Consider the following 27,778-nt stretch of genomic DNA (forward strand, 5'->3'; position numbering starts at 1 on the left):
AGAAAAGTTAATTCTTGATTTGATGGATGTACTATCACTCCTGAGAGGTATTCTAATAGTTATAAGTGGTTGATGGAAGCAATAACTGGAAAAGAAATTACATGTAAGAGAAAGCATAAATCATAGGAAAATTACAGTCTCTCTAAAAGATGATGATGATGATGATGATGTTGGAATAGCACTTGCGCCAATTGCGCTGCAGCTGCAATTTGCCTCGTGGCCTGGTTTGGAGAGTGTCAGAGACAAAGGGAAGGGAAGGAAGAGAGAGAGACAGATCAAAAGAGATGAAAATTTAGAAGTTTGTGATGAAAATAGATCAAGAGAGAGAGAGAGATAGTCTACTAAAGATTGAAGATGTTAAAATACATTTACTAGGTTTTGCCTTTAAATTTAGAAGCTTAACTATTAAGGATTCAAGATGTTAAATTACATATGCTATGTTTGTCTTTAAATTTACAAGCTTAAATTTTTAATTGCAGTTAGTGTCATTCCATTTTTCATGACTTTGGGTTAATAAATTTTGATATAAATGAGTTAAAGTTCTAAATATAATTAAATTACAATTTGATTGACTTACAGTAAACACGAATAAGTATGTAAATTTGATCTTTCGAATCATCATCGAATTAAAGATAAGTCGAGCTGAAACCAAAATTGAATCGACTCGATAATTCATTAGTTTCATATCAAAATAAATTATGATTCAACTACTCAATTAAGGTAAATTGTGATAGAAAATATTAGGATGATGCTACACTAATATCTCTTAAAGGTCTGATATGAAATCACCAGGAAAATACAAGGCATACTAGTCCTGATCAATTGGTTGACATTTTGGCTGAGGGAAGATGGGGAGTCTACTTGGCAGAAGGCACAATGAAGTTTCCTCCATAACCTTTTTCTCTTCTTCAGGAAGATGGTTCCCATTTGGAATTATCTGTTCTCAGGGTTCAGACACAATGCAATATTTTGGAATTGCTCTTAGTAATTTTTACTATGTTGTAAATTCCTTTTTGGCAGAAATGTGTTATTTGTGCCCAGTCATGCCTATGCTGTGTGTATCAGAAAATAGGCTCCATATGAGGGATTGTGTAAAAGATAATATAACTCAGTGAACAAGCCATGTCAAACTCACTCTTTTCTTGAACTAAGATGTATCATAAACATGATTTTGATTGTACTAATTTAGTATGGTTGATGCAGGTCAAGACACCCACCTTGTGACTTTTGAAGGACATTAGTCTTTACTTTTCTTTGTCTTCAAAGGAAGAGAAGCAAAACTGAGACTGGTATTCTCTGCATGGGAGGAGAGAGACCCTCTCTCTTGTCACTGATTCTAGGGATGATGGGTTTTAGGAAAGAGGAGTTCTTGGAAGGCTGGTGCAGGTGGCAAATCCAGGACCCACTGCACTGCCATTGGTTTCATGTCCCACACCAGTTGATGATTGCAGACCTTTTGTGCAATGCTTGAGCTTTTCTTGTGGCTAAGAGACCAATTGGCATGCCAAAACCAGCACAAGTATCTCCATTAATTGTTTCTAGGATTTGTGCCAGGTCTTTGTCCCTATCCAACTCTGTTCTACTTCCTCATGGCTACAGGAATGAGATGCCCAGTAAGGTCTTAATCCCACACCATCTCAATTCCAAAAACAAAAGTCTACAATTACAGCAAGGTGGAAATTTTGGATACTTGTATGAAAGAAAGTCAAACTGTGTCAATCCTTTGTTCTTTCTTTCATTCATTTTTGCTGCTCAATTTTGTATTTTGAACAAGATATTTTAGTTTGATACCATTGAACCAACCATGTTCAATTGGAACAAACAGATACAAGATACAAATTGTAAGATTTCTGATGTTTGAGGAAGCATTTCTTGAAAGTAATGGGGAAATTTTACATCAGTAGAAAGAGGTGAAGATTTTTCTATTTCTTTGGAGGCTATTACTTTTTTACCACAAGAGGGAAGGGTTTACAGGAGAGGTTCACACGGCACTGTGCATATGATTCACCAATATCGGAGCAGAGAGGATAAGCAGTGTAATCCTCAAGAAGATGACTTGCGATTGGACATATTAGATACACGACCAACATTATAAAACATTGTAAAGTTGACTGGCACACACAAAGAACAGGAAATCAAGCCCACATGTAAAGCTTGATCACTTCATCATTGAGCCAAAGCAAAGTGATACAAGGACTCTCTCTCTCTCTCTCTCTCTCTCTCTCTCTCTCTCCCTGAAGGCTGTGGGAGATCAGAATTGAGAGGCCATGGGGAAATCATCCAAGCCAAAACCCCCAGGTGTGTTGGAGGCTGTGGAGGAGATCATGAGGGTCTACAGGTCTCTGCCACCTAGGCCTTCCATAGAAGAAGTGGAGGCAGCCATGGCTGTCATCAGGTCAGCAGACAACGAGGAGGAGATGAGGATCGAGGAGATTGGCAAGATGCAGAAGCCTCCAGACGTGCCAGATGAGCTCTTCTATGTGTTGCAGGAGGTGAGGAAGAACCTGGTCCTGTTGCAGGCCCAGGAGCAGAGGAGGGAGGCCATGTATGTGGTGGAATTGGACAAGAGGTTCCAGGTTTTTGATGAGCTGGTGCAGAGGGCCTCCAAGCTGGTGTCCTCGGAAGAAGGTGAAGGGGGTGGTGAGGAGGAGGAGGAGGAATTCAAGGCTAGGTATGATGTGATGGTGCGTAGAACTGGTAGAAGTTTGAGTTCGGTCATGGAGGAGAAGGATGAGAAGAAGGGGGAGATGGATGTTTCCAATGGGCAAGTGTTTTCCTCCTTGAAGTCTGAGGTCCCTTCAGGTCAGATTAGTCTTTCTTTCTTTCTTTCTTTCTTGCTGTTCTACAGAGGCTTGTTTCTTGAATCCTTTGTTCCCTTTATGCTCTCATATGTCTGTTGATCACTTCATAATTGCTGAGGAGCTCTTTGTGAGTTCTCTTAGAGCCCCAATTTGAATTAGGCTTAGAGAATTTGAAGGTTCAGCTGAGATTTTGCATAAGGCTAATGGACCATGAATTACCAAGTCTTCTGTTCTTCTTTGCTTGCTGATTTGTTATGCTGTCAAGCATTCATATTGGTAGATCACATCTATTTGACTGTCATGGTTGAACATCCAAAACAGTATGATAAGAACATGTCAACTACTTGCCTGAGTTCTTATTTCCCTCAGAACATTAGATTTTATTGTAATCTAATTGAAGAAAACAAATACTTGTAGAGTTTGTTTTCTTATAATGATGTGCATCTCTCAGAAACATTTTCAAATGTTCTTGGGCATATTTTTTGGGCAGGCCTTGACTCTTACTACTTTCTAAAGTATCTTTCAAAGATACTTTTCCTCACATGGAAAATTTCTACTATTTTGCAATGTCATACATAAGATCGATAACGACTCCGTATGGGGAGGTAAGAGTCTGGGGAGATCCATACCTAAGAAAGTGTTATTAGTATATGTTGTCTTTTGTTGCACTCTCACCTTGTCATTCTTGAGCTGGTAGAATCCTCATAGCCTTATTCTTTTCCCTATCCTATGGCTCATCTGTTCTTGGTGGTGACACAGAAAAGTTAAGCCTCATTCAAGTCGCAAGCCTAATCGAGACTTCAGCAAAGAATGAATTTGGAGTTCTTGACCTCCAGGGGAAGTTGATGGACCAGATTGAGTGGCTTCCGGTATCACTGGGAAAACTGCAAGACATCACTGAGCTGAATTTATCGGAGAATCGAATCATGGCACTTCCACCCTCTGTCGGGGGCCTGAGGTCCTTGACAAAGCTTGATGTCCACTCAAATCAGCTTATTAACCTACCCGACTCATTTGGAGAACTCTGCAATTTAGTTGATCTCGATTTGCATGCGAACCGACTCAAGTCTCTGCCCCCATCTTTCGGGAACCTTACGAGTCTAGTTAACCTTGATCTGAGTTCGAACCAGCTGTCCGCGCTTCCAGACACATTAGGGAATCTGACAAACTTAAGAAGATTGAATGTTGAGACGAATGAGCTTGAGGAACTTCCTTACACTATTGGATCGTGTACTGCGCTCGTTGAGCTCAGGTTGGACTTCAATCACCTGAAGGCACTGCCTGAGGCAGTCGGAAAGCTTGAATGCTTGGAAGTCATTACATTGCACTACAACAGAGTGAAATCATTGCCTACTACTATGGCTTCGCTTTCTAAACTGAAAGAACTCGATGTTAGCTTCAACGAGCTTGAGGCGATCCCCGAGAGCCTTTGCTTTGCCACTAGTCTAGTGAAGTTAAATGTGGGAAGGAACTTTGCGGATTTGACGGCATTACCAAGATCAATTGGGAATCTAGAGATGCTAGAAGAGCTGGACATCAGCAGCAACCAGATAAGAGTACTGCCAGATTCTTTCCAGCTCTTGACAAAGCTTAGGGTGTTCAATGCAGATGAAACTCCTCTGGAAGTGCCACCAAGGCATGTGCTAAAGTTGGGAGCTCAGGTACACCTAAATCATGGACTCAAACTTCTGTACATTGTTCAAATGATTCTTTGATACTGATACCACTTGCCTCGACAAATCTGTTTCGTGCCGCAGGCAGTTGTTCAGTACATGGCCGAGTTGGTTTCAGCGAGGACGAGGAGTGTCGAGCGGGCTGGGGCGGCCGGGAGAAAGGGCTGCTGGTTCAGGCTGTGTTCACTATTCCGACCTCGAAGGAAGAAGGAGATGACAGGCATGGTTCCTGTAAAAGCATGAATCCCAAATTGCTGTTTATGAGCCCTGTACATAGCTGATCATTTATGTTTGTTGTTTGAATACATTATCTTCATGTTCGATCCTTTGTGTTATCATGCATAAAGAGACAATAATTACAGGTCTTTTGTATTCTTCTATCTTTAGCATGATTGTTGCCTTTTGACAGCACCATTCCATGGTCTTAAATTATATCCTCAGGCTTGCTTTCAATTTAGTAGGTAAAAGGCCAAATCAAACAGGAGCACTCCTTTGGCTTAGACAGTGATATTTTGGCATTAGTCACCAATGAAAGATTATAAATCCAGTTCAGATTATTGACTTCTTAAGCATCACCTATGTTGATTGTGAGACAAAGGAAGAAGGACAAGAGGTAAGATGGAGTTACTGGCTTGCAATTGCAGGGACATGAAATGACTGCTTGTTTGGTTATTACAGTATGTTTAGGCACCATCAATGAGTTCTTCCACCAAAAGTCACTTCAGCTTGGACTTGGGATCATCTGAGAAAGGACTCTTTGCCTTGTTCTAAATTACAGCAAACAAAGTAATCACTGCTGTTTAAAAGCTCAAGCAGTCAACCTGCATCCAATTTTTCACAGGCAACCAATTGTGTGTGACAGTATCATTAATTTGTCTACAACATGTAATGATGTAACTGTTACAACATTTACTTATTGGGTCAGATAGGCATTATAATGGGGCAAATTAAGATCAATGAATTTTGCAAAGTAACACTCATGGGAGCAAACCACTAATTGAGTTAATGATTTGCCAAAAGCTCTGTTGACTCTTCTTAAACTTGAAAAGCTCTGTTGATGATTTTCCTGTTGTTCTGCTGGTTAAACTAATTGCTACCAATATTAAAAGTTATTGCTACAAGCAACTGAACATTAATTTGGTGATCCAAGAAGGATGTAGTACATCAAATTTATGAAGTTTGAGCTCATGATTGAGTCAGCAATGATCTCACAAACTAATTAGCAGAGTGGACTGATGCAGAATGGATAGATTATGTCACTGATTTCTTTATTACTGTAATTGTCATGTGGGTCCAACAAGAAAATATTCACCCAATCACATTTGACACATGACAATGATCGCTAGGACCCCAATCATATGCACATCAATTCAATATAAAATATTTTAAAATATTTCTTTCAGCTAGATTAATCATAAAAGATCTATTAAATCATAATAATCAAGATTAGTTACCGTTTACTTTAAATCTTCATCTACGAGTATTAGAAGGATCATGTTAATCTCGATCGTATAGATCGACATTATGTTAGATATCCAAGATCTTTTACACGTATATATTTGGATCAACTTGGACTAATCCAAGTATCATCTATATAGAATTATTTACCTAATGTTATAATCACAGACCTCTTCCACATAGAGATAAAACTGATACAACATAAGATCAGCAAACGGTAGGTACTTAAAATAAAGGAGACATCGGAATGGTTGACTGTGAAATGCCACACCTTTATATCATGGATGACAAGCCATCATCATCAACAACAATTAAGACTCTTCTAAGTCCCACTTCAACATCTTGTTCCTGTTGTTGTTGTTGTAGGTAGAAGTAGTAGTGCCAGCAGTCTAATAGGCATCGATTGAGTCAGCTACGAAAACAAGGGAACGATCAACTATATCATTCCTCCGGTAGTGTCTTGACTCGTTGGGCAAGGTTCTGAGTCGGTGTTGTCATCGAAGGATATAGACTAAGGTCATTGAATCGACTCGATTCTAGGTTATATGCGTAGGAGTTCAAAGATGACTCGAGTGTTTATCGACGAGTTGATCTTAAAAAAAAACTCTTCGATGCTAAAATTATGATAGACCTAAGTCCAAAAAAATATTTTCACCGTTATTGTTGTGCTTAAGTGAGTGTTAAACTGTGTGGTTTCCTTTCTAGTTGGAACCAACAGTAGTTTGGTCATCTTGATCAATAGGCTGGTTGATGATGTTAAGTTTCTATTTCAAGACAAAAGGGATGCTACAGTAGGCTTGGATGCGAATGAAAGGTCCCAACTATCCTATTTGGACAATTGCTATCCTAAGATAAATTAGTTTAAATTGGTGGGCTTTAGCCCAGGTTAAATGGATTAATGATGGTGATCATAATATTTGTTATTATTATAATCTTATTACTTCTAGACAATGTCAAAATCTCATCCACTCTTTTCAAGTTGGTTCTGATGGCCAACTTACACACAGCCTCCAACACATGTATTCTATTACTTGGTGCATTTTCTCCTTGTTGAGGAACAATCTTGATATTTCTTTTCCAGTTTCAAAGTACTTGGGTCGATGATAAATGACTCCTTGAAGGTCAAAATCTGGATAAGCAAGAGGAGCGAGGACTCTTGGAGCTATTGTCATGTATGCTTTTTGGATGGTTTGGAATTGTCAGAAATGATGCTATCTTTATTTTTTTTTCTTTTTTTTTAAGATTATAGCTGAGGGTTTGCGAGAAAATTATCATTAGGGTTTTTATCATCAGAAGGAAATTTGGGAGAATTGATTTTATGATGAGAACTGACATTGCTATTTGTTCATGTGTAGACGAAAACCACTTACAAAGGAGGAATATTCATCTTTTTAAGTTAACGACGATCAAACATAGAATTTAGTAGTAGATTTTACGTTCTAATATCACAAATGTTCAGTTCATATCGAGATGAGATGGGCCATAAAATTATTGTTAATTTTCTCCAGAAAACCAAGAAACCTCCATGAAAATTTATTAACATAACTCGATGTAGCTCAAATAGGCTTTAGTAGTAAATTTTACGTTATAACATGAGATGGACGATAAAATTATTGTTGATATTCTCCAGAAAACTAAGAAATCTTCATGAAAATTTATTAACATAACTCGATATATTTGTGATTTGTTCATCTTATTTTCTAATTTTTCATATTTTTCATACCGATCGATAAAATTATTTATCTTATTCACGTTCTCTTTTTTTAGTGCTAATGCTAAAAGCATTGATTATATTTGGCCCTTGAATTAATAAATTAATTTTATTTTAAAAAATATAAAAAAATACTCTAATTGACCCAAAAAATAAGTAATTGATGAAAAAAATTATTAAAACTGATGGAAGTTATTTTAGACATTATTTGAAATAAAAAATCATTTAAAAATAAAAATAGAAAATATCTTTAAAAAAAGAAAAAAAATAAAAATATTTCTTTAGTATAACAATAACAAAAGAAGGTGTTTGACCCAATCTCACAATCATTAAAGCACCGTAATCATGAAATGAACCACAAGATAAAACCAAAAAGGCAACTGGATTTTGTGCCTCCCAATGAAACCTGCAACTTGGCAAAAACAGATTTTGAATGTTTCTTCTTCCCTTCAAATCCTTTTGACTAAGTATATTACCAATGTCAAACATTGGAATACTCTTATTAGGTGACCAACATGGGGGAGGACCACTGCATTGACTGACATCAATGACACCATAGCATTGGGTAAACAAATACCAAACAAACATGTTGTCATCCATCACGGCAACACTATAATGCAAATCCAAGCAAAAGATAAGAGAACATCAATATCAACATCATAACGCACGTCCAGATATAGAGAAACAAGTAAAAATAACTAATATTATTACGGGAAAAGAAGTTTGAAGGAGTAGATAGATACAGAGGAAAAGGGAATCCTAATCCTAAGTGAATCGACAGTAGATTACAACAGTGAGGTGTAGCATCTGTTTATCTACAAGAGGCCTCCGTGTGGGTGCAGTTCACGCGCAGGCCTCTCTCCTCGGCGCCAGCGCGAAGAGGGCCTCGAGGTCGGGCGGGTTGAAGTAGCCGTTCTTGGGCGGATCCCTCCGCTTGCCGAACGCCACGGCGGGGGACTTCTTCTTGGGCGGCGCGGGGCAGCGGACCGGGGCCGGGATCCGGCATTCCGCCCTCTTCGGCGTCTCCCACCCGCCCGTGCCCCCCACCTTCTCCTCCTCCTCCTCCTCGCAACGCCACTCCGTCCTCAACTTCTTTATCTCCAACGTTCCCTCTCCCATTCTCGTGCTACGACCGAGATCGAACGAGCGACTGGGGGTAGGGTCGGGAGAACTTATAGAAAGAGGGAGTAGAGGAAGAAGCAGAGGCGGTGGATGACGGGTTGTGTGTGGCGTTCTCCGGAAGCTACGAGGAAGGGTTGCCCGCAGTGGAAGCCAGGTAAGGCAGTGGGGCCGGCTGTTGCTTCCTTATCCGGAACCGCGTTTCCCCCGGTTCGAATGGCCGTCAAAACGGGCGGGAATGGGGTCGCCCTCGAAGCGGGAAATAAGCAAACAAAAACACAGTTTCCTAATCTTTGTATTGGCGTACCCATCGGCATACCCTCGTCAATCCATCGCGGGGCGCTGGGTCCCACTCCTATCGTCCATCCCAATCCCTAAACAAACCGAAAATGAGATCAAATGTCTTCATCGTACACGTGTCGAACCGAGAGTGGCTCTTCCGAACTTTATGATTCGGTGCGAGCGAGGAGTTTGCGGTGGGGAGCGGAGCCACTTGTACGGCGGAGAAGAGATAAAGGCGTCGCTGTCGAATCCCGTGGTGGGGGTCGCCCGCCACGTACGGGAGTCACGCCCGGTCGGTGGCCACGTGTCGGTGGAGTTGGGGGTGGTCATGATGGGGGACGGCATTGGATTCCTTCCCTTCACCCTCCCGGTCAGTAATGGCGGGCTCACGAGCTGTTTGACGCCCGTCGTAAACGCGGACCAGGTCGGGCGAACACGTGGAACGCACCCGAGCCGAGGAGAGAGGAAGTGTGAGGTGGATGCACCTGATTGGCTGAGAGCTGTGGACATGGATCGGAAATCTTTGTGCGGATCGATTCCTCTCGACAAGGTGTGATCCAACGGTTCAGGAGTTATCTCCCGGCAAATCATTGTGCAGTTTAAGTGAGCAAAGAAAAACAAAGACGTTTCTGCATAGCTAAATGTTAAGATCATCTATGTATATAATTGTACTAATATTCATTATGAAATCTTATGTTAATCATTTCCACCGTAGCTAATATTAGCTTATTTGAATTAGAAAAATAAAAACAGTAATTAAGATCATAAAATTATGTTTTTTCTTAGAAAATGACAAAAACATTATGGACGCCGTTGCCGGGGATCGAACCCGGGTCACCCGCGTGACAGGCGGGAATACTCACCACTATACTACAACGACAAGTTGTTGTATTTTAAGAGTCATTAATATATATATAAACTATTATTGATGTAAGTAATATCATTGTTTCTTATATTTTTTTAGGTCCTTATCGTACTAAAATCATAAAAAAGAATCCTACTAATTCACAAAGCAGAATTCTCGAACATGAGCAAAGATATCTGCAATCAGTAGCAAGTAGCAACTCAAGACCAGATGTTCCTCAGAAAGGAGGAAGTGCTTATGTTCTGTATAAAGTCTGCATTGTCATAGAAATCAGCTTCATCAATCATTTTGTGTTCCCCAAAGCCAGTACCAACCAGGAAGCCAAGCTTTGATGTTGTCTCGTGTTGCATAGACAAATCAGCCCAACACATTCACCACATCCCTGCACCTTTTCCTACTCTGATGATAGCAACATGGACACAAAACTGTTTTGGAGTCCCCTCTTTGGATGATCACTTTGTTTAGCTAGTTTACAATGATCGAATACATACAGTATTTGAACTCTTACGTTAAATCAAGGAAAAAGGAAACCACCTTCCATTTAGTTACATTTAAAGCAAAAGCATAGATGAAAACCCAATCAAAGCTACAGTATCATACATTGCTTTTAATTCTACTTAACAGTCTATTCCTTTTGTCTTCTCTCCAATGAAAGCTTTTGACAGTCTATCCATTTTGGCAAATACATTGTGATATACACACTGACTTAATAAAAAAAAGGAATAATTATCAATTCTTAAATTGCAGTAATATATTACGGCAAGCTGGTGATATCAAGCCTCATTTTTCTCCAGGGAGTTGAGCTTGTCAAGGTTGAGAAAGCAAGTCAAGTTCTTCACATCAGTCACAAGCATCAGACACCAGAGTGTGAAAGATGTAGGAGGAATCCAAGAACGGCACCTCCTCCTGCCTTTTGCTAGTGCCCAACGCTACATGCCAGCATGCACTGTTCCTGCTTCTTGGTCTATGCTCGGTTCATCCCTGGACTCAGACACTTGCTTTGTTGACTTCAGAACAGGCTACCCAACTTAGGCTTTGCTTCCCAAGGCCTACTGTCTGACATAATTTTGGGGATGAAACTTCTTCAAAATGAGGGATTGCATGTAATCTTGCTGCATACAATCATTCCAAGCGTCTAAAGCCAAGCAAAATCATGCACTGGTTCCTCTTATTTCTTTGGATATCAAAGGATGCTAAAGCTTCAGACATAAGAGCTCTGTTATAGACTTACCTTAGTACATGACAAAATGATGTTTGTCCACCTAATATATATACATATATATGTATATATTATCTTAGAAAGTGCACAATATTTTGTCTAATACCCAACACTTGGCTATGATACTTTTGTTTGCAGGCCATTAAATTAGCCGGTCCATGCAAACCATGGAGGTAGAAGAAAGAGGCAAGGAGTGGTTGGGGAAGGAGCCAAGGCGTGGAGAAAAGGCCGTGGAATCAGAGCCGTCGGTGGCGGCACGACTTGCGATGCAAGCAAAGCCAGGAGCGACGGCTGTCGTAGATCGATCTTCCCCTTTCTTTTGCCGCAAATGACACAAAACCCCTTCCGTCTCCCAGTTCTCCGCTGCGCAATTTCGCTACGCAAGGCTTAATGACAGCCGTTGATTAAACATCGGACGGGCTACATCGCAGACAGATGTACGATGCCAAGTTGGTGCAGTGCTGGTCCCCTTCCCCCACCTCAATCACTACTTATCATTCGCATTCCTCACCCGCTGCCATTATTTGGTCTCACTCTCGAGTCCATAAATACCCCCTGCTTCCCTCCCTTCCTCCCCAAACCCTAAATCCCGAAGCGAGCGAACAATGGCGATGGCCTCCTTCGTCCCTGTCGTCTCCCTCCTTGCCCTCTTGGCGCCTGCGGCGGGGCGCATTCCCGGCGTCTACACCGGCGGCCAGTGGCAGAGCGCCCACGCCACCTTCTACGGCGGCAGCGACGCGTCAGGCACCATGGGTAAGCCACATTCCTCTCGTGGTCGCCACGAACGAAGCCAGAGCTGACGGGATTTGTGTGTGGTTGATGGGTACACAGGAGGGGCATGTGGGTACGGGAACCTCTACAGCCAGGGATACGGGGTCGAGACGGCAGCGTTGAGCACGGCGCTGTTCAACGAGGGGCAGAGCTGCGGGGCGTGCTTCGAGATCAAGTGCGCGGAGGACCCGCAGTGGTGCCACCGCGGGAGCCCCTCCATCTTCATCACCGCCACCAACTTCTGCCCGCCCAACTATGCGCTCCCCTCCGACGACGGCGGGTGGTGCAACCCGCCCCGCCCCCACTTCGACCTCGCCATGCCTGCGTTCCTCAAGATCGCCGAGTACCGGGCCGGGATCGTCCCCGTCTCCTTCCGAAGGTATTCCCTCCTCGCCCTCCTCTGTTTTGTTCCATGGGTAGAGCTCATCACGCTCGGATCATCGTCGATTGATCCTCGGGATCCGTGCAACCCATGGCAGGGTGCCGTGCAGGAAATCCGGGGGGATCCGGTTCACCATCCACGGCTTCAAGTACTTCAACCTGGTGCTGATCACCAACGTGGCGGGCGCCGGCGACATCGTCCGCGCCAGCGTGAAGGGGTCGCGCACCGGTTGGATGCCCATGTCCCGCAACTGGGGCCAGAACTGGCAGTCCAACGCCGTCCTCGTCGGCCAATCCCTCTCCTTCCGCGTCACCGGCAGCGACCGCCGCACCTCCACTTCCTGGAACATCGTCCCTTCCACTTGGCAGTTCGGCCAGACCTTCGAGGGCAAGAACTTCCGCGTCTAACACTGCAACTCGAATGCTTCTCCACTCTCCTTCCTTTTAGTGACATGGAGGTGGCTGTCTGTGTGTGCGTCAGAGACTTTGACTGCGTGTTTTGGTAGTCTTCGAAGGCAATGGCGCTGAAGTGGCTGCAGACCTGAAGTGAGTCTTGTGGCCCGCAGCTGCTCACGTGTCCGAATTGGTCTTACATTGTAGTAGTAGTAGTAGTAGAAGTATGTAGCGTTGCTTGTGATGCGACTTCTTTTATGTGTTTGTCTACGGTTCGGTTCAGAGCTCAATCTTGAACCGGAGGCAATCTCTTCTGATTGCCTTCGGCTCGGTTTGGTTCATTGCTCAATTTCGACTCGACTCGAGTACCACCTGACTCATGAACCCGACAGTGCACTTCAAACAGGTTTGATCCAGATCGAATCGGATTAACCGATGGATCCGAATCATGATTCCGAGCCCCGATTCATTCATCACGAGAGACGATAAACGTTTCATATAAAAATATCTACAACATAGAAACAAAATCGAAACAAATACAATGGAAATGACCTAACAGATCTTTTGCTTTGGCTAATTTTCTTTACAGAAAAATCCTTCGACGTAAAAAAGGAGTTTGAGGAAGAAAACAATACTTCAGCCTATAAATTAGTAATAAGGTTTACGATGAGACTTGCAACAAATGCAGACGGATCCCCGACGAACGCCGCCATGATGAAGCTGATAGCGATCTGCACGATCTTCTTGAACTTGGCAAACCTTCCCTTCTTTCCGCTATCTCTTCTGCGAGCAAGCTGAAGCCCGGGCAGGCTCTTGATCTCCAGATCTCGGCTTTCGTTGACCTCGCCATTTGCAGCAGCTCCTTTGCCACCAAGGAAGGACTTCTCCAGATGTTCGATCATGTCCTTCTTGACACAGGACACATGGAAGTGGTACTCCTTGCACCCTGAAACGTACATCCAGCTTCTTGCACGTTTGTTCAGCTTCTTCTTGCCGCACCTGCAACACTTGGAAGTCTCTTTCTCGTGTAGAAACAGTGTCATGTTCTCTTCCTCCGCTTGCACATGTATCATCGTCTCCAGGTTCGCACAGCACGGGTGCAAGTCCCACCCTTGGTCGAAGCAATGGTAGACAAAACCATTGATGTCTCCGCCGCACGCGTCACAGCGGCGATTGGGATCACCCGAGCGGAGGAAGTGGAAGACGCAACCTGGGAAGAAGGGATGGGCGAGGGTGTCCCTAGTGTTTGCGCAGTGCTCGTGAAGAAGGTAGCCACAATGCTCGGCGCAAGCATATCGAGGACCGAACCCCATCTCTTCACATCCATCGCAGCGGTAAGGACGTCTCATGTTGTCTGGCTTCAGCTCGTGCTCGTGGTAGTTGTGGCAACCCATGATTGAATGAACGATATCTCTTCTCTTTACTGACGCGCTGATTGCTTCTTGCGATTCTTCACCTATCAAAGCAGAGACAACTGGACACGTACATAAGAACACCATGCAAATGAAGCTGGGAATAACAAGCCATAGTACAAGTAGATAGATGAAGATTGAGCAGCGTACCTTTGGAGCTTCACTTGCTATACTTGTCGATGGGCTCTTTCTCACTTCCTTTGCCGCTATATATATAGCGAGAGACAAGCGCTATGGAACAGCAAACTTCTAAAACACGTAAGACTCGTATGCTTCACTACGAAGACAATGATTAGCTAGTCAAACATCCACGAAACTTGCAAAGACTTCAGATCAGCAAACAGAAACTAAAACTCCTATGCTTCAAGTCGAAGGCGATGGTCAACGAAACCACGATGTCTTGTCATCCACGGAAGTCGTGGAAAAGTAGTATACTATGAAAATATTAGCCAATTTCTCTATGACGGTTCTTTGTGTGTGAAGATATTATATACACTCATTTTTGACGTAAACCGCGTTGTCGTCCTCAGAAAACGCGGGTAGCGCACTGTTAGGGATATATGCTTGGAGTATTCATTTGCAGTAGTATCCTTGTCGTTCTGCTCTAACTTTATGCTTATTCTTCTGTGGATTTGGGGAGTGATGTTTTTTCACGAATCCAACATCACCTTCTTCGAAACAATTAGCATATATTTGTGCGAGCACTGAGAAGTCTCCTCCTGGGATTGGTGTTGTTCTACGCACACGTTGCTTAGGGAAGTCTCTTATCCGACAAAAAGTTGGTGTCGACGTGAACTCGTATAGTTTTCCACTTATGTATTTCTTCGATATTGGTGTGAGCCTCAATCTTTATAGTTGAGCGGATGATAATTTTAAGGGTGAATTTTCTACAAAAAGTATTCTTATTATTTGCATTCGATATTTCAAATAATATCTCTAATTTAAAAATTATTTAAATTATTCCTTAATTTTTTTCGTCCATATACTATTTTCGCTTGGTATAATATTTTGATCATCAAAACAAAAATACTATAAATGAGTGAAATAAAATTAAAACAAACTGAAAATCTTTTAATATGTCATACTACGATTAAGATAATGGTAGAGTTTGAATTGTAAAGAATAAGAAAATAAAAACGATTAAATATTTTAGAATTTTTATAGTAAGAGGATAAGGATCCTAATATGAGAAGGAGTTTTTGAGGAAAAAAAATATTGACAATAAGAGTTTGATTATTCTATAAATATCTTATGTATCTTCAAATCTTAGTGGAAATCAATCAAGTGTTTTTTTGTTTCTCTTTAGGATATTTATAAATTAATACTAGGGTTTCTAAAGATGACGAAAAAAATGTGTGATTTTTTTGAGTGAGGATAAATATTTATAGATATTTCATGTACCTTCATATTTTGATGGAAATCGATCAACATGTAAGGAATACTTTGTGTACTTTTTGTTTCTCTTTAAGATATTTATAGATTAATATTAGAGCTTTTAGAGATGTGAAAGAAAATATGTAAATTTTTAAAGATATTTATGTGAGAGAGTGTATAACGGAATTATACTTGAGTGACGGTAATTTGATGGTCTTGTAATTGATTTTACATGATGAAAATTTTAATTTTCTCTATGAATATATATATATATATATATATACATATATGAAAATTATTGAATAAAATTTTATAATATATTTTATATGATAAAAAATGTAAATCGGGTCGTCTACGAAATTGGAATCGACATCAACTCAGAGCTAAATTATCGAATAATTTGATGGTCTTGATTTTACATGATGAAAATTTTAATTTTCTCTATGAATATATATAAAAATTATCGAATATTTTTTTATAATATATTTTATATGATAAAAAAATGCAAATCGGGTTGTCTATAAAATTGGAATCGACGTCAACTCAGAGCTAAATTATCGAATAATTTGATGGTCTTGTAATTGATTTTACATGATGAAAATTTTAATTTACTCGAAAAATATATATATGAAAATTATCGAATAAATTTTTATAATATATTTTATATGATAAAAAAATTGCAAATCGGGTCGTCTACGAAATTGGAATCGACATCAACTCAAAGCTAAATTATTGAATAATTTGATGGTCTTGTAATTGATTTTATATGATGAAAATTTTAATTTTCTCTATGAATATATATATGAAAATTATCGAATAAATTTTTATAATATATTTTATATGATAAAAAAAATGCAAATCGGGTCGTCTACAAAATTGGAATCGACATCAACTCAAAGCTAAACGATCTCTTTCGAGACGAATTTGATGTAGACTGACTCGACAAAGATATCTAAGACAAGCAATACGAATGATTTGCGATCCATGTGTCATTATACAATTGATGTAAAAGATTCCCCATATCGATGGCACACTCATCTCGGGTCATATCCTGACGCATGCATCATCATGTCCCCATTACATGCCACAGTATCGCCTTCATCCTGTACTCGAGAAAACGAGGCGAAGCTTTGGCAAACGAAGCACTTTGCTGCTCTTCCTCCTCCTCGACCGAATAATTCAAGCCATTCATTATTCATTGTCCATGTGATAATGCACTTTCTACCTTAAAGACTTTGAGGGATAGGCAGTCCCTACAAGCATAAAATATATGCAATCATAGCCTTATTTTATGGATGAAAACTCAAGCCATTAACACCTCTGCCAACTGCAGTGGCTAATGTGATGATATGACGGTTCCACTAATCCTGCCATGCATTGTTTTATTTTACACGGAAAGTAAGAAATAAGATGGTTAAGCTAATAATCTGATTATCCTATCTTAAAAGTAATTTAGATCTAATCATGAGCTTCTCACAATAACATTGCTAGTTGATTATGGGCAATGAATCATCACATCAAGGGTGATTCAAATATAACCGAATCCTCGTGTCGAGACCCTATAAGATTACATCGGGGACATGTTGACAAAACCCCTATAATGCTTAGTAGAGTTCAAAAGATTTTGTTTAGTTGGGTAAGTAGATTGTTTGATTCAGGGTTGCTACCTAAGAATTTATATAGTAAGATAGATGACTATGAGAATTAGGGAGTGTCCTTAGAATCGGGTTTGGAGATTCGATGCATCAATCCGAGTTATTCGAGCAATATTATATGTTTAATTATGCATAAATTTTAATAAAGTCTCAAATGTCGATTTGCTGAAATGTCGATCACGTTGATATAATAAAAATATTATTGAGGTGTCGATAGCTTATCATGTGTCATTTTTTCATATCAAATATTTTTATGATAATTAATTTTATATCATTTTTTAAATATTTTATTATGCTAAATAAAAATTCAACCATAACATATAAATTGTTTATATGTTATGGTTGACGATATGCATAAGATTTGCTTAGCTATAAATTACTTGAGTTACTAAGCGCTAACAACACTACTCTCACTGACCTGCAGACATGTGAGGAAGAAATATAGGGTTACCTTTTGGTTTCTTTATGAGAAGTTTGACCAGTTCCTTCCTTTGACTTTTTCTCCATGATCTCGACCAGGAGATCTGGATTGGGAGCAGATTCCCAGGAGATGATATGATGATAACTACACCAGCAGACAGCACGGAAGACTCGACTCTTCTCCATGCTGAATTGAATCAGCATTGTTGAAGCTTACTGGTGCAGGTTTTCCCTTCACTTGGTGAGCAAATCCAGGTGAGGGTGGAGAGAAGAAGACAGTGTTTTGTTCCCTGTTGAAGGCCCACCACCACCAACCTCACACTGATAGGCTGCTCTCATTATCTAACCCTAACCCTTATCACAATCCCTTCTAAGAGAGAGAGAGAGAGAGAGAGAGAGAGATGGGCTTTCGACACAAGTCAAAAATATATTTGTTGGATCTGTTTTATTAAAATAATAAACAAATTATAATATCCCAATTAACTAGTATTAATTACATACATCTATTCTTATAGCTATGTTCAAACCAGTACTGAGATCTTCGGTTTTCATCTGTATCTTTTGTACTGTCCATATTAATTGTTTTGTATCATTCAATAGTAATATTCATAATTTTTTTAAGAATATATTCATATAATGTACTAACCAATTCTTTTATTTTATTTTTTATCAGAGTTATTATATAATTATTCATGATTGAAATTATTATTATTTTTTATTTTTAGGAAAAAAATAAATTAATTTGCTAAAATGGAGACTCAGCCCTTTGAGCAACCAAAAATAGAACTCATCTTTTTTATCTTCTCCATTAGTCATATCTAATTGGTGGTTTTCTCATTTGTGATTTTTGTAGGAATTTTATGGGGCTTTTCTACCAACAAATAAGATATATTTAATAATTTTTTATTTATAAGAACATGAATTATCATTAAAAAAATTAGAGGAAAAGAATTTGATCCTCTAATCTTACCTCCATCAGCATCCATCAGATCCGGGGATGCACGTGGAGGCATGATTATAGCTTTAGAATCCGTGCTGAAGCTGATATACGGTGGGATTCTTCTCATCCGTGTGTGACTCGTAGAAGGCAAACGTGAAGGGCTTATTTTATAAACATGAAATGTTTGGGTAGAAATATCGCAAAGCGAGGATAACAACCAAACGCCGTCATCGTTAGTTAACGGCGGAGGCAGGTCGCCTCCGGTGGAGGGCGTTTCTTGAGCGCGGCTCTTTAAACGGAGCGCGGTACCGGTTCGCTCCGCCTTAGTCCGGCGACGACTCCAACGGAGGCGCAGAATTGGGAGCGATGGTGGATTTGAGGCTCACAAGGGGCTTCATCTTCTTCGAATTAGAACCCTAGCGACGTCCTCTGGGATCCAAAAGGTAGTCTTGAAGCGATATCCCAATCCATTCGCTCCGGGTTTCTCAGGCGTGGTTCCTTTCTGCTGTGTCGAAGTAGAATCTCGATGTGTTTCTTGATGACTTGTGTGCGGTTTCCCCCTCTCGTTCTCCGGGTTTTATGAATTCCATCGCTGTGGATCGAGAAAAATCTCATCTTGTTGTCATGTACCTCTTCTTCCGTTCAAGTTTCCTGCAGTTTGGTTTGAGGAGGACCTTTTCATGCTTCTGCTGGCGATGTTTGGTTGGATTGGGAGGAATCGGTACCTGTAGATCCAAAACGATCAGAAAAATCTCTTCTTTTTCATATACATACACGGTGGTTGTTCTTGGTATCCGAGCTTGTTAGTGTTTGATTCCATGTGAAATGAAACTTTTTTTCCTTCTTTGATTCTTCAGGTGAAGTTTTGCTTTGTTTGGGTCCTTTTCATTCTCTTGGAATCATAGACTCGGGTGGTGGAATACATGGAATGGATCTGTGAGTGTCTTCTTCTGTGGGATGCGTTCATTGATTCCGGCGGAATTCGAAATCCACCAATCAGCTAGTAGCTGCAGGAGGAGGAGGAGGTGATTACAGAGCGGAAAACAAAGAGAAAAGAGGGATGGGAGAAGATCTTCTCACCACCTTATCCATTGAGAACCGCCATCCCTCCACCCTCCTCACGATGGATCCTTCAGGTGGCACGGTGTCCTCTTCGTCCTATGAGGATTCGGACCGCCAACTCTTCATCCAGCATCAGCAGGTTGTCCTTTCCGTTGCGCCAGACATCAACCTCCCTCTCTCTGTTGCGCGTTCCCCTTCCCAGCAATCATGGAATTCGGACACTGGTGACATCTTGGATGTTGGTCTTGGTCCACAGATCTATGATGCAGAGACAACCCGCCACATCCCAAAGGCCACCGCTGCCCGCAAGTGCTCCAAGCGAGGGGATAGCATATGGGGAGCGTGGTTCTTCTTTAGCTGCTACTTCAAGCCTATGCTGTCGGAGAAATCCAAAGGAAAGGTCGTCCGACACGATGTGTTCATGGTGCAGCATGACATGGAGAACATGTACATGTGGGTCTTCAAAGAACGACCGGAGAACGCGCTCGGAAAGATGCAACTGCGGAGCTATATGAACGGGCACTGCCGTCCCGGCGAACCTCGGTTCCCATTCAGTGTCGACAGGGGGTTCGTTCGATCTCATAAGATGCAGCGGAAGCAGTATCGGGGACTGTCGAATCCGCAGTGCGTCCATGGAATCGAGGTCGTCAGATCACCCGATCCGAAGCTTGTTCGTGAGGTGGATCGCCAGAAGTGGGTGGAGCTCACAGGCAGGGATCTTAATTTCTCGATCCCACCTGAAGCAAGTGATTTCGAGTCATGGAGGAATCAACCCAGCACTGAAATTGAGCTCGAGAGGCGGCCTCGTCCTCCTCCAAAGGGCACTTCACATACCCATCCTGAAAACTTGTCTTCTTCACAGTCAAATCATTGTAATGGTGATGGAATGGACCGCTCTTCTGTCTGCAGCAAACGCAGGAAGGATTTCTTCCTCCCTGCCATGGATGAGGATCGGGATCAAGTTGAGCCCTCATGGCTGAATGAATTTACTGGCGTGATGAGGCATGCATATGGGCCCGTGACCGCAGCAAAGACGATCTACGAAGACGACGACGGGTACTTGATAATGATCAGCTTGCCATTTGCCGATCAACAGAGGGTGAAAGTTTCTTGGAGGAACAGTGTGATGCATGGGATACTGAAGATAATTTGTGTCAGCACTGCTCGGACGCCATACATAAAGCGGCATGACAGGACCTTCAAGCTGACCGATCCTTCTCCGGAGCATTGCCCTCCGGGGGAGTTTGTAAGGGAAATAACACTACCGATGCGAATCCCGGAAGATGCGAATCTGGAAGCATACTACGACGAGAGTGGTGCTTTGCTTGAGATCATGGTTCCGAAACACCGAATGGGGCCAGAAGAACATGAAGTCCGTGTGTGCATTCTTCGTCCTCATCACCGGTGAAGTCGGCGCTAATGCACTTTTGTCAACCTGAACCAGTGAAATCTGTCAAATCGAAGCGCATCAGAGTAAGCCTTGCCGCTTGCTTACCGACCTGCACTGATGTGGATGGGACTCAGTAGGAAGGTGACGGATGGCTAAGGTTGATGAGTCTTGGATTCAGTGTCGCGAGTCGGAGTTAGATTTGACTTCTTTTTCCTCTAATTATGTTGCAGTTCCATCGGTCAAAACCTAAGTTATTATTTTGGCCGAAGAGCAACGAGGAATAAAAAGATCCTCAGGAATGCATGACTTCTCTCTCTGGAACGTTGATGTTACCGCGTCCTCCTCGCTCTCTGTTTCCTGCTCCGCCACCGCTTGTCGGTGGGGACGGTGATCTTGTTCCTCTGCCCGGTGAAACGTTCGGTACGCCATTGACGTCGATGTGGAAGAGCGCGTCCTTTCTGAGAGTAGTTGGGTGTGACGTCGGTCCAACACGCTGAACGTCTCTGGTTCGAGTACGGACGGGCGACGCAAAATTGAATTTTTTAAAAATTCTTTTCCCCACATGTGTGTTATTTCAGGCTTCTCTATTGAGAATTAATCTTTTTTTTCAAAATTTTCTCTCAACTCACTTGTCTGGATATTAATAAAATTTATATATGTTATTTTTTTCCTAAATCATGCCCAACACCTATGCAAGTTTATGTCGATCGAGAGTTGGTACAATTTGGTCATGTTTCGAAGACAGATCATTCAAGTGATTTCTCGAGAGAGAAACGAAGTTGTGAGAGCTAGGGGCGGGAGAAGATGGTTGAGAGATTATTTTCAGGTCCTTTGAGTCATCCTGAGGTGAAACCGAAGTAGGTTTGATCTTCGTCGGGATCCTGTACAACAGGCCGATGTTGGGAGGGATTCCTAATTCGATCCCTTCGATGATTAAGTTAGTAGATGAATGATGAATGTTGGCATGAGTCGACTTGTTCGAGCTCCTGTAGCACGGGATTGATTCGTGCAGTCTCATGCGATGTGAAGCTAGCAAGGGACAACTAAGAGAGCATCACCTATCATCTCGACCCTTTTCCGTGTCAGATGTCGAGTTATCATCCATGTCAACTCTATGATGCTTGTCAATTGAAAAACTACGATCGATATTAAAATAATCCTTATCAATATGATATTCCAATATTTTAGAAATATCTAGGCGTATTAACTATTTAGGCATATAAAAGATTATCATCTTCTATACGATCTATCGTTATTGATAAAATTATTAATAAATTAAAAGATGATAAAATATTTATATCTCTCAAACGGGGAAGTGTGATTCTTATCAATTCGGTATTTAATTCTCTCTCTTCACTCTTATTAAGGAGATGGACCTACAACTCATTTGTTGATAGTATAACTAAATTCAATAAAGCATTTGTATGGGGTGATTCTTAAACTCGTAGGAAATTAAGATTGGTATATTAGAATAAAGTTACATCCCCAAACTATTAGGAGGTTAGGTGTTAGAGGCATCTCATTGATCAAATACTCTCATTGTATTTTACCCATTTTTTTTAAATAACTCAAACTGCCTCTAGTCTCATATTCTTAATAAGAAATATGATTATTTTGAACCTTGGAACTTTGTTATTAAGAAATCCTCTTATACTTGGAAAGGTATTAGTCAAACTATTCTCAATGTCAGGATTGGTCTTAGACTTCACCTGTAACATTAATTCTCAATGCAACCTAGTCTTCGATCTTTATCTTAGACGAAGCTTGGAACAATCTTGTGATAAATAGCTTATTTCAGTCAAGCCTAATTAACATAATTAAATTATATTTAACCTTCACTTGAACCCAATGATGATATTTTCTGTACCATAATCTTCACTCATCAATCGAGAGGCTGTAAAAGGCTGGTAAGTATGCGTTTTATGGTGTCGACATGAATTTGTTGTTTATATGATATATATATTAGACCTTTGGGTATTATATATTTTGAAGTTTCTCAACCTGCATTGTCGGGTTTGGGAGGCCCGCACGAGCGAGTTCTGCGAAGTAAGCAGCGTCAACGATCGGCCAGCCTATCACCCATCCAAATATTCGTGCGCACACTAGGTGTAACAGCGCGGCGGGCAGCTCTCACCGCCCGCTTTGTTTTCCTTACTCATTAGTTTAAGGCGAGTTGGTATCGTACCTGCGCGTCTCCTTTTAATGACCTGACGCTCCTTGCATATGGCTCATCTGCCGATGTGGGACTAATCGTTCGGGCTTTAGACCCAAATCGAGAGACGGGGATTTTAGCCGGTACTGGTGGAGTACTAATGCTACCCCGCGCTTCCCCTCATCCGACACGTTGTCGCTCGCACATCTCTCATCTGCCGATGTGGGACTACACCTTCTGAGTCTCGATGCCCCCATCCCGAAACCCTAGCTCTCCGATCCTCCGGCTAAATCGCTTTACCCATGTCTGTGGCAGTAGTAGTCATCTGAAGGAATTTTTCATCCGGTGGTCCATTGGTATGTTCATGCAAAAAAATTGATTGAATGATGCTACTTATTTGAATGATTTTCGTTGATGATGTTCATGCAAATCATAGGTTTTAAGTCATCCGATACACCAAGTGTGTTGTGCAGGTTTGTCTGCGCTTTGCATTGCGTGCTGCAGATTTACATTTGGGTGTCGTTCTGTTCTGGGATACTTGTAACTCCTTTTCCTCCACACGGTATTGTGCACATAGTTAATCAGCGGGCTGAAACTTTGATTGCAGAGGTGAAATCCTTTTTTTTTTCTTTTTTTTTTTGCTCTTATTTGTTGCTGAAATCTGCTGCCTCAAAATGAGCATTGATAATGTAAATGATGAATAAGCACATACATATTGTTGTGCAAATTGCAAATTACATGTTTTTATTGATTACTCTTTATTGCTAATTTTCCATTTGTAGGGTGAAGAAGGTGGGATCAAAAGGATTTTGAGTATTTGACATCTGTGAGTTGTTCTACCTCAACTTGGATGCAAACTGAAACATCGGGTTCTTTTTTGTCCCATGAATACTGTGAATGGTGTTATGTTAACTTGTCTTCAAATGCATCGAGCAATTCTATCAATGGTTCAGGTAAAAAATGGTGGCAACAGGATACGCTTACTTATCATTGATTCTACATCATATTTCATAACACCCATCCTTGGAGGCAAAAATTCACAAGGTATGCACCTCCTATACTTGGCATGGTTGCCTCCAAAATGGATCAGATCCATCTTTATGGAGCAGATTTATATCCTCTCTATGGAAATTCGCACTTGCGTCAATGTCAATGTGTAATTTTCTTAATTAAAACCTGTGTGCTGCCTCAAACACAATCTAGTTAGAAGAAGATGGTGGATGGCATTGTGGTCTAATTAGGAAGCAAGCTTAGTTTGCCTTTTTTTTTTGTCCACATGCCTCATGATTAATTTGACATAAATTCTATTGTTTCCAACTCCTTGCTTGAGTAGCTTTATATGAAATCCACAAAAACACAAGTACATGAAGGAATAATTTGATTTTTATCATAGTGTCACGGACTTAGCTGGAATTGCCTAAGTCGTGAGGCACCCTTACGGCAAAGACGCGAACTTAGCTTGCGTTGCCTAAGTCGCGAGTTACCCTTGCGGCAAAGACGCGAACTTAGCTTGCATTGCCTAAGTCGCGCTTTGCCCTTGCGATTTGCGTCCGCAAAGATCAGCCCACTTGCAACCTCTCGCAAGTCCCGAAGGACCTATAAAAGAGAAAGTTGATTAGTTCGAAGAACGAGCGACAGACTAGTCTCGACGTCTTGCGAAAATGGGAAGCTTTACAAACAATTCAGCGAGCACCTTGCGTGCACAAGAGAAAAGAGGAAGAGGAGGAAAACAAGGACTTTAGAGGGTTGAACGAACAGCTGCTAGTCCATAAACAGCTGCTCACTGGGTGCCGGGCGCGACAACAAGTTCCCGTCATGGTAACGTGCGAACTTGCGAAAGATTGTTCAACACCCGACACTATACCGAAGCCCCATCCCCCATGGTGCCACCCGGGTGGTTCCAGGGTGCTGAGATGGCTGACGTTTCGCGTGCGGCAGCGGGCTATAGAAAACAGCCCGTGGCACGCGAAAACGGAGCTGTTTTCGGGCTGTTTTGCTCGGTTCGATGAGCGGTCGGACTGTAGCATTGCAACTTGTTCGAACTTACATTTTTACAAGCAAAAGGACTTGAAACTAAGCCAAAACATGCTGCCAAGCAGTTGTACATATAGACGAGAGCGACGAACGGTTCGTTGAACGGAGTTGTTGCGGGTGCGTGTCGACCGTTCGTGACAATAGGGTGGATCAGTTTAGGCTTGTCGAAAATGAAGTAGTAGATTTATGGCATGAAGAACCTTATAAATAACTTGCCCATAGAACATGCTGGAAAAGGGCTGCAATGATTTGTAAAAAATACCAAACATGAAATGACAATTCAAAATTGATGATTTTTTTTTAAATTTTCATTGAATGGTCCCAACTTAATTTGGTTCTCATTGCTTTAACTCGGCACATTGGCTCAGGCTTTGTTGGCTTTGGTTTGCATCAGTTCATGTCAATTTCAGTCAGTTGAAGTGAATACCTAGTTCTGCTTAGATTTGTACACGCATCACATTCCAATTTCTCATCTAACAATATGTGTCATCTGATGCTGCTCCAGAAACAAACTGGAAGTATATCTTTGATGTTTCCGAGTGTCCCAGTACGAATATCCTATATTACCAGTTATGATAACTGTGTATGCATGTAAATGATTTATGCTAGATACATAAGTTGCATTGTCATGAGTTCCTTTGACCTAATTTTGATCAAAATGCAGGACTACCGTTGATGATTTCAACTGGAATTCTGCTGAAGAAAATAGCAAATGAATACAACCTGACAGTAACGTTGCATATTATTTTGTGCTTGGCTGCATGATTCCTGTCTCATTTTTCTGTGATGAAATGCATGCCTTTTTTTCCCCTAGTTTATTTTGTTGCTACTGTTCTTAGAAAACTACCTAGTTTTAATCTTGAATGAATATAAACTACTATTTCTTGTGTAGGACATGTTCGTCATCTGAGCTCCAGTTGTGTGTGGCACGACGAGTTTGGATCAAGCCTTATGTAACTTGCTCCTATCTGGTAATATCTCAAGCTTGAAATGCAAATAGAACACTAGATGCATGATCCATGATTCGTCATCTGTTCTTATTAGGCAAAGCTTATTATCATCATATTTTCACTACTTTCCATACAATTTTTCTTAAAATTTTGACCCATGTCATATCATCAAAAACATTGATCAGATAACCTTGTAGATGAAATATGTCTATATTTTTATATAGAGATGTTAAAAGTATATTTTGACTGTCCGATGTGCAAGCATTGATGTTTTCTTACAAAATTATATTGAGTGCATGCTCAACAAAAACCCTATAATACGGAGGTCAGGAAATGAGTTTGGAGGATTCATAAGAGTGAGTAGAATGCATCCCGATCTCTTGTAGTGATGTAACATTTGACGATGTAAGATCCGTGGAAGGTGGATTGGAATATTGGATGTTACGAGTAGTTTAGTTATGAACTTTATTAATCAAGTGGATGCTTTGATAGACATAGCATGGCTGATAAGTTTACCTTCAAGAACAGCCCAAATTGACTGATCAGATATAGGGTTTCCTTGATCCACAAGCGACACTGCTCTAAGAAGCGTGGGGACGGCTTTCCTGCTACACCAATACCTTTTCCTTTACTGGTACCTTCAAGAACTGGCTTCAATAGCAAGGCAGGTAACGAGCAGTAGCGTCATGGAGCCGTGTGACTGACTTTGTTGGATAAGCCAATCAAGTCGCTGGTGTACAAGAAAAAGAATCCCTACATCACCGACCGTCCATTTGATATCTAACGGCCCTCTGATGCAAATTCCTGTTGAGGCATTGCAGTTTGATGCTTCTGCATTTGAAGTGTTCGAATAACCGATGTTGAAATGGCTATTAGCAAATTGCATTGATCTTTCCATGTCAAGCCGGCAATAATAATTAATCTTGTGGTGAGCTTTTGGATCAATGTCAATCTACTCTTGCAAAAGGCATGACTTGCACACACACACAAACAAGAAGGGAGGGTATGATTTCGGCGTCGACTCCCAAACGGTCGGTGTCGAGTCACTGGAGTGGTCTGCTTTATGTCAAGAAAGCATCCAGCGGAGGGATCGCCCCACCCATTTGTCTTCTGTCAGGCCACTTGTACTCGGTGAGGAAGGAGTAGCCGACAACAATTGGCATCCTTTCGGGTCTCGTACGGGATCAAATAATTTCATCATATTTTCTTTTATTAGTATGATTTGAACACATGACGTGCATCAAATTTCATAAATCTTATCGTTTTATGATTTATTTGTTTCCTTCCAATTTGAATCGAGATTTTGATTCGGTTCGATTCAATTGAATCGAAATTTTATGATGAGATCTACAAGGGATGGGGACCGCAGGAAGGAAGTCGCACATGAACGCACGATCGTTGGACGTTAACAGCCACAAAGGATTTCAATTATTGGTGCTCTCATAAGAGTCGTCTTCGTCCTCCGCTGCCTCCATCACGCGGAGTCGGCGTGTTGGCTTTGCCCCTCTTGCAGGAGCCTAAGGTTGAGCGAGGAGGCACAGCGATCTCGTTTTCATTACACTGCCATCCACAGTTCAGATCACTGTGTGTTGTGCAAAAACAAAAATAACAGGGTCTTCGACAATGAAATGGTTGATTCTTCTGGTCATTGAGTCGGTAGTTTATTGAACATGAGATGATATATAAAATAATTTACATCTTTAAACTCATACTCAC

The 27,778-nt window shown here is 41.3% G+C and overlaps 4 protein-coding genes, 1 long non-coding RNA gene and 2 other non-coding genes across 11 annotated transcripts; 4 read left to right on the top strand and 3 right to left on the bottom strand.

Annotated features, from left to right (window-relative positions):
* The first annotated feature begins 2,131 nt into the window (after positions 1 to 2,131).
* LOC135662302 (plant intracellular Ras-group-related LRR protein 5-like) lies at positions 2,132 to 4,860 on the top strand. Its single transcript, XM_065176640.1, has 3 exons — positions 2,132 to 2,802; positions 3,561 to 4,462; positions 4,559 to 4,860. The coding sequence occupies exons 1-3, from the start codon at positions 2,268 to 2,270 to the stop codon at positions 4,715 to 4,717; spliced, it is 1,596 nt and encodes a 531-aa protein (XP_065032712.1). The 5' UTR covers positions 2,132 to 2,267; the 3' UTR covers positions 4,718 to 4,860.
* Positions 4,861 to 9,852: 4,992 nt separating this feature from the next.
* TRNAD-GUC (transfer RNA aspartic acid (anticodon GUC)) lies at positions 9,853 to 9,924 on the bottom strand. Its single transcript has one exon. It is a non-coding gene; the product is annotated as a tRNA-Asp (tRNA).
* Positions 9,925 to 11,661: 1,737 nt separating this feature from the next.
* Positions 11,662 to 12,931, top strand: LOC103983074 (expansin-A7). The gene is made up of 3 exons (XM_009400227.3): positions 11,662 to 11,881; positions 11,960 to 12,278; positions 12,379 to 12,931. Exons 1-3 carry the CDS (start codon positions 11,734 to 11,736, stop codon positions 12,686 to 12,688), a joined length of 777 nt encoding a protein of 258 aa, XP_009398502.2. The 5' UTR covers positions 11,662 to 11,733; the 3' UTR covers positions 12,689 to 12,931.
* A 257-nt stretch (positions 12,932 to 13,188) lies between these two features.
* On the bottom strand, positions 13,189 to 14,264 carry LOC135584888 (protein VACUOLELESS GAMETOPHYTES-like). Of its 2 annotated transcripts, none has more exons than XM_065176644.1 (2): positions 14,236 to 14,264; positions 13,189 to 14,129 (listed from the first exon to the last, which is right to left on the bottom strand). In XM_065176644.1, the coding sequence occupies exon 2, from the start codon at positions 14,065 to 14,067 to the stop codon at positions 13,315 to 13,317; it is 753 nt and encodes a 250-aa protein (XP_065032716.1). In that variant the 5' UTR covers positions 14,068 to 14,129; positions 14,236 to 14,264; the 3' UTR covers positions 13,189 to 13,314. The 2 variants fall into 2 exon arrangements, with proteins under 2 accessions (XP_065032716.1, XP_065032713.1); XM_065176641.1 differs by having other exon boundaries at positions 13,189 to 14,147.
* Positions 14,265 to 18,703: 4,439 nt separating this feature from the next.
* LOC103983072 (uncharacterized) lies at positions 18,704 to 21,266 on the top strand. Of its 2 annotated transcripts, XM_065176647.1 has the most exons (3): positions 18,707 to 18,917; positions 19,332 to 19,675; positions 19,793 to 21,266. In XM_065176647.1, exons 2-3 carry the CDS (start codon positions 19,535 to 19,537, stop codon positions 20,942 to 20,944), a joined length of 1,293 nt encoding a protein of 430 aa, XP_065032719.1. In that variant the 5' UTR covers positions 18,707 to 18,917; positions 19,332 to 19,534; the 3' UTR covers positions 20,945 to 21,266. The 2 variants fall into 2 exon arrangements, with proteins under 2 accessions (XP_009398500.2, XP_065032719.1); XM_009400225.3 differs by having other exon boundaries at positions 18,704 to 18,917; positions 19,332 to 21,266.
* A 1,676-nt stretch (positions 21,267 to 22,942) lies between these two features.
* LOC135672702 (U12 minor spliceosomal RNA) lies at positions 22,943 to 23,098 on the bottom strand. The gene has a single exon (XR_010513060.1). It is a non-coding gene; the product is annotated as a U12 minor spliceosomal RNA (small nuclear RNA).
* Positions 23,099 to 23,152: 54 nt separating this feature from the next.
* Positions 23,153 to 26,957, top strand: LOC135662378 (uncharacterized). 3 transcript variants are annotated; one of them, XR_010507730.1, is made up of 4 exons: positions 23,153 to 23,434; positions 23,552 to 23,687; positions 23,861 to 26,083; positions 26,615 to 26,957. It is a non-coding gene; the product is annotated as an uncharacterized LOC135662378 (long non-coding RNA). The 3 variants fall into 3 exon arrangements; XR_010507732.1 differs by having other exon boundaries at positions 23,157 to 23,434; positions 23,861 to 24,122; positions 25,777 to 26,957; XR_010507726.1 differs by having other exon boundaries at positions 23,164 to 23,434; positions 23,861 to 26,957.
* The last annotated feature ends 821 nt before the right edge of the window (positions 26,958 to 27,778 follow it).

This window comes from Musa acuminata, chromosome BXJ1-4, assembly GCF_036884655.1.
Source record: "Musa acuminata AAA Group cultivar baxijiao chromosome BXJ1-4, Cavendish_Baxijiao_AAA, whole genome shotgun sequence".
In the NCBI taxonomy this organism is placed as follows: domain Eukaryota; kingdom Viridiplantae; phylum Streptophyta; class Magnoliopsida; order Zingiberales; family Musaceae; genus Musa; species Musa acuminata.

Coding starts and splice junctions, on each gene's coding strand:
- LOC135662302 (XM_065176640.1), top strand. CDS start 2,268: ATGGGGAAATCATCCAAGCCAAAACCCCCAGGTGTGTTGGAGGCTGTG. Junction 2,803..3,560: donor GAAGTCTGAGGTCCCTTCAG/GTCAGATTAGTC, acceptor GTGGTGACACAG/AAAAGTTAAGCCTCATTCAA. Junction 4,463..4,558: donor TGCTAAAGTTGGGAGCTCAG/GTACACCTAAAT, acceptor TTCGTGCCGCAG/GCAGTTGTTCAGTACATGGC.
- LOC103983074 (XM_009400227.3), top strand. CDS start 11,734: ATGGCGATGGCCTCCTTCGTCCCTGTCGTCTCCCTCCTTGCCCTCTTG. Junction 11,882..11,959: donor CGACGCGTCAGGCACCATGG/GTAAGCCACATT, acceptor ATGGGTACACAG/GAGGGGCATGTGGGTACGGG. Junction 12,279..12,378: donor GTCCCCGTCTCCTTCCGAAG/GTATTCCCTCCT, acceptor AACCCATGGCAG/GGTGCCGTGCAGGAAATCCG.
- LOC135584888 (XM_065176644.1), bottom strand. CDS start 14,067: ATGGGTTGCCACAACTACCACGAGCACGAGCTGAAGCCAGACAACATG.
- LOC103983072 (XM_009400225.3), top strand. CDS start 19,535: ATGGGAGAAGATCTTCTCACCACCTTATCCATTGAGAACCGCCATCCC.